Source organism: Corvus kubaryi, unplaced genomic scaffold (assembly GCF_017639235.1).
Source record: "Corvus kubaryi isolate FWS band 111438036 unplaced genomic scaffold, C.kubaryi_AGA036_p1.0 37392, whole genome shotgun sequence".
Taxonomy (NCBI): domain Eukaryota; kingdom Metazoa; phylum Chordata; class Aves; order Passeriformes; family Corvidae; genus Corvus; species Corvus kubaryi.
This window is the reverse complement of record NW_024581131.1, coordinates 6,099,464-6,108,799: the sequence shown is the minus strand read 5'-3', so window position 1 is coordinate 6,108,799 and position 9,336 is coordinate 6,099,464. Positions and strand designations below refer to the sequence as shown.

The window sequence follows — 9,336 nt, the reverse complement described above, 5'->3', positions numbered from 1 at the left end:
AGGGGGCTTGTGTGCAGAAATAAGGATCAGCCTCTCAAGTACCCCACATGCTTCGACTATGAGGTCTCGGTGCTGTGCTGTGACCGGAAAAACTGCCAGACCACAGTGCCACCACCAGGAACCACTGTAAGCACCTCCACTACCTACCTCCAAACAGAAACCACCACAGTAGCAACCCAACCTGCAGCAACACCAACTGCTGCCACCACACTTCCACAGCCAGGAACAACAAAAGGAACCACCACCATCACCCCCAGACCATCAGTGCCCACCCCAGCCACAAGCACTGCCAGTACCACAAGGACTGGCGAGGGAAGCACCACAAGAGCGTCACCCACCTCTGCTCCAGGAGAAACCTCCACTGTGGCAACCCAGGCTCCAACATCACCTACTTCTGCCTCCAGTTCACCCAAAATAAAATTAAGAACCACTACTGGCAGCACAGCTGTGCTCACTACCACTCTTCCTCAGCCTAGAAGTACCACAGGCACTACAGAAATTCTTACAACATCCTTTTCTTCTACTGTAGAAAAGATTGCTACCACGGTTTTATCCAGCACCACTGTCAGCCCAGGTATGTCACTGTCTACTTCTTGAAAGTTTACTATCAGCTTTTTCATTACAACAACATTCGTATCTTTTCTTCTGTTGCTTATTCCCCTAAACCAATCTGTGATTTCCTGATTCTGTGACCATTTATATTCCTTAAACAGATAAACCAATTTTTAATCAGTCTGCCCCTCTGTTCCTAGTATTTATGTTTGGTAGCTGGGTTAGCTTCATATTACTAATTCTTACTTCAACAGAGAAAGTTGAAACTTTTGAAAATTTTAGAGGTAAATCTCATAATATTTGCCAAAGGCCAGATATGTATAATGAAAAAATTTATACAATCTCCACTTATGAATAGGTCAAGTATTTGAATGAAACAAAAATATTCACTTGGTTTGCCAGAATGTTGAAAAGACCTCTTGAATATGTTAAAATTATTAGTTCAAAATCCTTTGCCTGCAAACTAAATTATTACTTGTGCTCAACAGTAGCTTCAACTGGTACATCACAGTCAAGTCATGTTACAAGAAGCACTCCTGCAACCTTCAGTTCTTCCACCAGCACATCTTTTACATCCAGCAAAATAACTCCATGCTTTTGTCATGTGTTTGAAACTTTATTTTCTCCTGGTAAGTGTCTTACATTATGATTATAAAAAATTTCATGGCCAATATAAACCCTTAAGTCTCTATTCAATTAAACATAACCATTCAAAATCATCTAAACACAGAACTTTTTATACATGAATACATTTCATATTTTCACAATATTTTCTTGGTTTTTCTCCCTAAGTATTTTCATTCTTGTAATTTCTCCTCCAATTTTCATCTACAGGGGAAGTGGTTTACAACAGAACAGATAGAGCTGGCTGTAATTTTTATGCACTTTGCAATAAGGAATGTGAAATTGAGCCATTCCAGGGGCCATGTCCTTTCACAACACCTGTTCCTTCAGTTGCCTCCTCAACTACACCACAAGCTGCCTCACCAACCACAGCAACAACCCTCACAACTTCAGTAGAAAGAAACTGTACTGATGTGAATCCTCCACAAAAGGTGGTTCCTCTCCCTACTTTCTAATACACCACTGTTGCAAAACTAGATCAATTTTTAAAAGCCAATTCAAATCAACTTCTATGTATCTCAATGACAAATTTTGTCATGTAACAAATGACCTGATAGCACACAATTATTTAACCTGGCATTACCAGATTTTAAGCAATCCCTAGGTGGAAAAGCTCACTAAGATCATGGCAGAGACTTTGGCTTTTAATAAAAGTCATTTAAATGTCATAGAAATAAGTACACTAGCCATGAAATGTAAGATACCATTCTTTTTATGCAGAAGAAAATTCTGTGTTGTTCTCAGCATACCTGCTCTTAAATTGTGTCCTAAAATAACTCTAATCTGAATTTCCTACTGATTTTGAGAGTATATCTGAAGTTAAAACTGAACAACTAGGGTGAAGGAGTATTTAAGAATAAATAATTTACATATTTTCAGCCTGGAGAGGAGTGGATAAATGAATGCCAGAAGTGTGTCTGTGACTCCCTCACTGCTACTGTGCAATGCCAGCCGCTCCCATGCCAAACAGCTCAGCAAACAATTTGTGACCTAGGATTTGTTTCCATGGCTGTACTACCACAGAAAGACCCATGTTGTCCTGAATTTGAATGCCGTAAGTATTAAAAACACATGTATAAATACCACACCATACACCCCAGTAAATTACATTTGCACTTCTCTTAATATCTAAGGAAGCTCTTCATGTACCACAGTAACAGCAAAACCTTCCTTAAGTTGTTCTGTCTCAGTGAACGCACAACAATTTTTGGCTAAATATGCATTAAAGCTTTGTTTTTAAAAAAATAATGCTATTTTCAATTAACTTCAATGAGAGAATGGGTGGGAGAGCAGAATAATATTTTGAACATTCACTGGTCTATGTAGCTCAACTATCTCTAGACCTGTAATCATAAATGTTATCAATGCATCTTTTTCATGTTAATAATGTAACATTATTAACACATGTAACACATTAACATTAGCCTAAATGCAACTAAACTAAGATGCATAAACATAAGAATAAGCCAGTAAAAAGCAAAACTACAAGACAAAGTAACAGGAAGCAATAATAGAAAGCGAATTGTAATCAATAACTTAACTGTCAGTGTATGAAAAGTAATAACTGTGCTCTCACCAGAAGCTCATGAAAATTTAAAAATCCTACAGTTATATTAATTTATTGATAAACATACATTTTTATATACATATATTTTATGTACATATACTTGTGCAAAAGAATAAAAAAAAAAAGTACCCATAAATTATGCCTGAAAAAGAAAAGTCAAAACAAAGGAACAGGCAAGTTTGAAGCAGTTCTGTGAAAGACATAAATGGGTTCTGCCATGTTGTCAAATTTATATTACCACAGTAGGAATACCTTCTTCCACAGAGTCAATCTTCCGTACAAGCCATGTTCTGAAAGGTCATAAAGAATCAATAACTGAAGCATCTTTGGACTCCTAGGGTTCAGAGAAAACAACTAATTTAATTTGAACTGAACTAGATATTGAAAGGGCAAAAAAGGGATTTTTCAGGCATAGCTTGAGTTTGAAGCCATTCCTCTCCAACTCTTCCAGCTAGTTTTAATGATGAAACTTTATTTAAACATTCAACTACACTACATATGAAGTCTAAGCATGTAGGGGGATTGAATGAAAGTTTTCCGTACTCTCTGTGTTACTAAAAAAACCTGAAAACATCTTGACTTCTCAGGAAGTCTCACAATTTAAGTTATTCTGGAATTAATTTTTTGTTTTGTTTTTCAGAACCAATACCTGGTGTCTGTGTGATTAACGGAACACTGCACACGGTGAGAATGATACAGCAGTATATTGCTGGAATTGAAAAGTACATCCTTTCTACCAAAATAAGTCTTCGAGAAAGTTCTTTTCCCAGTACATGTTTTTTGGGGTTTGGGGTTTTTTTTTCTCTCTAGCCCTTAACTGGACGTTGTTTGGGTATTTTAATGTCAAAATCAAATTTGTCACAGAAGTGCTCCTCAATATGTAACATAAAAAATGAATGTACCATTTTTAGTGATGTACTTTCTTTTTAAGCTTCCTCCCACTTCTGTAATTAATGACTTTTCCAGACAGTTTGATGAATAGCCCAAACTCAATTGCTCTTTGAAATAAGCCCAGAGAACCTTAAAAAAACAAAGCGAACATTTTTTATTTAATTAATACCTAAACCTTTTTGCTAAAATTGGTACTTAGGTCATTAACTCATAATTTAAATATTAGTGCTGGAGCCTTTGGGGATATACTTCAGAAAGACTAAAATCCGTATGTAAATGTATATCTCTGCTTATGTATCTGCATATATAAAGGCTTATTTTAATTTCTGTTTTTAAATCATAATTGTTTTACAACCACTGAACATAACTTATAGAGAAAAAATATTCTTAAATGGAGCTGGTAAAATAACTAGACAGTACAAACCCATCTTAATGTCATTAATTTACTGCTCCCTTTTTACATTGCTTCATTTAGTTTCCTCTTAATATGAGCTTTCCTGCAAGGCATGAAGCCAAAAACTCTGTGTTCAAAGAGAATTTGAGAACTCAGTCATACTTGCATTTCAGCAACCTTAGTGGTTCTCAGCAATGCTTTCAACTCTGCCTTTATATTATATAGAAAGTGTTGGCATTTGAATGTTTTTTGGGGTTTTTTTTCTGTCTTACAGGTTGGAAAGTCAGTACTAATCGATTCATGTAAGAAGTGTACCTGCAGTTCTGAGAAAGACCCAGAGACTAACACAAACATTATCCATTGTGAAACAGCTCCGTGTGACACCTCTTGCCCACTGGTGAGTTCAGATTCTCTAGGCTGCCAGTCAGCTACAGCAAGACCAGAATTCTCCATCACCAACTAAACATACTTTCTTCTTCCTCTCTTTCCGAGTAGGGTTACCAATACATGACTGAGGAAGGAGAGTGCTGCGGGAAGTGTATTGAAGTAGCTTGCAAAGTCAAACTCAGTAACCACACTGTTCAAGAGTTCAAGGTAAGTATTCCTTTCATTTTCAGACCTCTCTGTTAGCCCATGCAAGTTAGAACAGCTAGGAGTCAGCTCATGTCCCTTACTAGTAAAGATAAAATACTGAAATTACTCTGAAAAACAATGTATCAGTTTTCTGAGTTGAACATTATTTGGAATCAAATTCTTGATTTTTGTGGCTAATGGAGCAATGGTTTCTAATTTATGGTCTAAGTGTTCAGAGCCAGGATTTAAACTTTCAAGCTAGGTACAGTTTGCAGAACTTCATTTTTGCCACTTGAAAGAAGTTCAGAAGCATCTGAGAATCTTTGAGGAGTGAGAACTTAATTAGCTCTGATTTACTCGATCACAATGAAAAAAAAAAAAACTTTTGCTTTTCTTCTAAAATTTTAGGTTAATGAGATCCTGCCACTCGATCAATGCAGCCATTACAAATGTGAAAAAATTGAAGATCAGTTTGTTGCAGTCCAAATTAAAAAAGTATGCCCTGAGTACGACCCCGGAGAGTGCGATCCTGTAAGTTGTAATCAATTTTTCACTGACTGAATTCAGTTTAAATGAACAAGAAGGGACAAGAAAGAATACAACAAGTCACTTTCACTGAAGTTGCAGGAATGTCTTAAGAATGAAACTAGGCTTGCTCTGTGATTAATAATAAGAAAAGCATAGTATTTTTTTATGAGGCTACAAAGATTCAAGACTCCCATGGTGAGGACAGTAAGTCATCCATTGTTTCATTCAGGATTCATCACAGAGAAGCCTTCTGCCCAGTCTCAGTACTGCTAACTCATATTCTTACTCATGATTGTAATCTGTGCACTAATACAAATCCTTCTTTACTTTTACAAAGGATGAAGCAGAGACTACTCCTGATGGCTGCTGCAAAATATGTAAACGTAAGTAATGCTGTGTTTATGTGTTCTGCCGGAAGAGCACTCTGTTCAACTTGTAACTATCTTTGAGTGGATGGATGGATGTTTCACTCACCCTGTTTTCACATAGTCTATTAAGGAAGACCCTGTGTTTCACTATTTATTCAAACGAAAAATGCAATTTTTTTTTCCTGATACTGAATACCACAAATCAAACCAGCAATGCTCAGGCCTCTGCATTACCTTCCAACGGCACTTTACAGCTGAAATCAAAGAATAATCTGACAACTCCATATAAATTACACGGTACCCACCCCACCACATACTGTAGATTCTCAGTAATCAGACATCAAGCACTTTCAAACTGGTTTAGCATTCCTTTAGTTCTGAACTAGAGAACTGAAATATATTGTCTCTCCTCCCCTCTTTTTATGAAGCTAAAAACTGCAGGCCTTACAGCAAGAAAACTGTGATACATCATGCTGACTGTGAGTCTTCTGAACCTGTTGAGCTGTCATATTGTGAAGGAACTTGTCCTGGCTCCTCAGTGTAAGTTCTAAAAATTAATTTAACATCTCTATGGCTTCCTTTATACTGGTCTATCATGTTAATTTATCACCCAAGGGTACTGAGAGAGCTGGAGAAAATGCTCACCAAGCCACTTTCAATCATTTGTCAGCAATCTGGTAAACCATGGAGGTCCTGGTTGACTGGAGGTCAGCAAATGAGATGCCCATCTAAAAGAAAGGTTGGAGAGAGGATCCAGGGAACTACAGGCCTGTCAGCCTGACCTTGGTGCCAGGGAAGGACACGGAACAGATTACCTTGAGTGTGATCACAGAGTACATACAGGGTAAACAGGGGATCAGGCCCAGCTAGCATGGGTTGGGGAAAGGCAGCTGCTGCTTGACCAACCTGATCTCCTATGACAGGGTGACTCACTTAGGGGATGAGGAAAAGACTGTGGATATTGTCTACCCGGACTTTTGGAAAGCCTTTCACAGCATTTCCCACAGTATACTCCTGGAAAAGCTGGGAGCTCATAGCTTGGACAGGTGACCTGTTCACTGTGTGAAAAACTGGCTGGATGGCCAGGCCCAGAGAGCAGTGTTGAGTGGAATTACCTCCAGCTGGGGGCCAGTCACCAGTGGTGCTCCCTGGGGCCCAGTATTGCAGCCAGTCCTGTTTTGTCTCTTTATCAATGATCTGGACAAGGGGATCAAGTGCTCCTTCAGTGAATTTGCAAGTAGCACCAAGATGGGTGTTAGTGTTGATCTGCTGGAGGGCAGGAAGGCTCTGTGGAGGGATCTGGACAGGTTGGATTGATGGGCCGAGGCCAATTGTATGAGGTTTAATTAGGCCAAATGCTGGGCCCTTTGGTCACAACCCCAGACAGTGATACAGGCTGGGGCAGAGGGACTGGGAAGGTGCCCAGCACAACATCACCTGGGGGTGCTGGTGACAGCAGCTGAACATGAGCCAGCAATGCCCATCTGGCCAAAACCAGGAGCATCCTGGGCTGTATCAGCAATTGTGTGGCCAGCAGGACCAGGACAATAACCTGTATGTGGCCCTGTGAGGCCACACCTTGAGTCCTGTGTTTAGTTCTGGGCCTCCCACTGAAAGAAAGACATTGAGGTGCTGGAGCATGTCCGGAGAAGGGCAGCAGTGCTGGGGAAGGGCCTGGAGCACAAGTCTTGAAGACTAGATGAAGGAGTGGGAGGTGTTTAACATGGAGAAAAGGAGGCTCAGGGGAGACCTTCATGCTCTACAACTGCCTCAAAGGAGGATGTCGTGAGGTGGGGGTTGATCTATTCTCCCAGGTACCAAGTGACAGGGTGAGAGGAAATGGCTTCAGGTTGCACCAGGAGGGGTTTAGATTGGATATTAGGAAATATTTCTTCACTTTAATGGTTGTCAAGCACTGGAGCACTTGCCCAGGGAAGCAGTTGAGTCACCATCCCTGCAAGTATTTAAAAGATATGCAGGTGTGGCACTTAAGAGATATGGTTTAGTGGTGGATTTTAATGCTTAGACTTCTGCACTCTGTCTAAACTGCTTCCAGAAAGCAAGCAAGCAGGAGGAGGTACTGGCATAGGAGACCCTCCAGTGAGGGGAACAGAAGTCCAAGTTCCTGGCAAGGCCCACTTCTTAGGGAAGTCTTCTGCTTCCCTGAGGCCTGGGTTAGAGATGTGATGAGGAAACTTTCAGATCTCATACAGCCCTTAGATTATTACCCATTATTGCTTTCTCATGTAGGCAACGATGAAGTTTGAAATATGAAGGCCAGGGATGATCAGAAGGGATTTCAGGGCCTTGGGACACCTGGTTACTATGGGAGCAGGAGCATGAGTAGTGTTCTCCTTTATCCTTCCAGTTGCAGGGAATGGTGATGGAAGAAACAAGAAGAACCAACAGATCAATACTGGTGGCAACAGCTGGGGTACACCTGTCTTAAATGGAGAAAAGGCTCTTTGTACAGGGGTGCAGTGCTCATTGAAAGAGCTTTTGCAGTGCTAGGTTAATGCTTAGATCTGAAAGGTCTGTTCTAACCTACGTGATTCTGTGATCACAGAATAGCAATGAAGTTAATGTGTTTATATGATTCCACTGAATTGAATCAGATTCAATGGAAGCAAGAAAAGTTCCACTGTTGAAGACAGAGGTAACAAAAATCACACTCATAAGTGCAAACGAGATGGAGGAAAAGAGAATGTAAAAAAAAAAAAAACCTAAACCAAACCAAACCCTTGCAAAACAAAAATCACTGAGGGGGTTCTGTCAGTTTTTACTGACATGCATTTCTTTTTTCCTGGTGGAACACAGGTACTCTGTTGAAGCAAACCAGATGGAACACACGTGTGGTTGCTGCCAGGAACTCAGAACCCAAACAAGAGAGGTGACCCTGACTTGCCGAAATGGAACCACCATAAATTATAACTATCTCTACGTGGAAAACTGCCACTGTGTGAACGCTTGCTCTTCAGAAACCTCTGCAGAAAGTGACTCCCAAATCCAACAATCTGTAAAATATGGCTCCCAACTGCAACAGGCTGTATCAATTGGTTCCCAATGGCAACTCAGCTGAAGATATGATCATTGGAAAAAGAAAGCAGAGACCCTAGGAAAGCTGGAATGATGTCTTCCCCAGAGTAACTTGTGCTCCTTCTTTAACATTCTTTTTTCATTTCTTACTTGTAAAAATAATTAAAAACCAGTCAATTAAATTGTAGTGTTTGGGGTTTTTTTTAAAGTGTTACAGTATTGAAGAGTAAAAACAGATGACTGTGCAAAATATCCTGTGTAACTTAGAGAAATATGCAAACAGATACTTGATCACAAATCCTGTATTTGAGGTAAAAAAGAATTAAGGGATCTAAAAAATAAAGCAAGAAACCACTGCAGCTACATTGCACTTCTTGATCCTAGGGGAAGCTTTATTGCATATACTTTTTATAGACATAATGGTCCTAACACATCTCAGTGACAGGGACAAAGCTGTTTTATTTGATCAATAAAACTTTCAGTACTTTTCAATTACAGTGACTGTCCAATACCCATCTTCATTATCTAAATGACAGAGAGTCCAATGAATGCCATCAGAAGTTTTCTGACTCAGAAGGGTACATTCTCTAGCAGGATTTGGGAATACAGCCCTCTTCCTGGACTAGGTAAAATTCCCTCACCCATGTTCAGATAGCTCTTCCCACTACCATAAGAGGTACAAAGATGAAAAAACCCCTCTTACTTGCTCACTTCCAGCTCCTTTAGTTTGTTCCTCATACTGTGTGCATTGTACGTATTTCAAATGTGCTCCAGCATACTCACACATCATGGAGCAATGTGAA

The 9,336-nt window shown here is 39.7% G+C and overlaps 1 protein-coding gene across 1 annotated transcript in view; it reads left to right on the top strand.

The window, feature by feature from the left end:
* MUC5B (mucin 5B, oligomeric mucus/gel-forming) overlaps positions 1–8,720 on the top strand; it is a 44,074-nt gene extending 35,354 nt beyond the window's left edge. The window contains exons 31-41 of the mRNA XM_042038868.1: positions 3–574; positions 1,041–1,181; positions 1,387–1,607; positions 2,056–2,230; positions 3,384–3,427; positions 4,303–4,425; positions 4,524–4,622; positions 5,010–5,132; positions 5,467–5,512; positions 5,926–6,037; positions 8,315–8,720. Coding sequence (XP_041894802.1) covers positions 3–574; positions 1,041–1,181; positions 1,387–1,607; positions 2,056–2,230; positions 3,384–3,427; positions 4,303–4,425; positions 4,524–4,622; positions 5,010–5,132; positions 5,467–5,512; positions 5,926–6,037; positions 8,315–8,576 — 1,918 coding nt within the window. The 3' untranslated portion in view covers positions 8,577–8,720. The remainder of the gene's footprint in view (positions 1–2; positions 575–1,040; positions 1,182–1,386; positions 1,608–2,055; positions 2,231–3,383; positions 3,428–4,302; positions 4,426–4,523; positions 4,623–5,009; positions 5,133–5,466; positions 5,513–5,925; positions 6,038–8,314) is intronic.
* Positions 8,721–9,336: the final 616 nt, after the last annotated feature.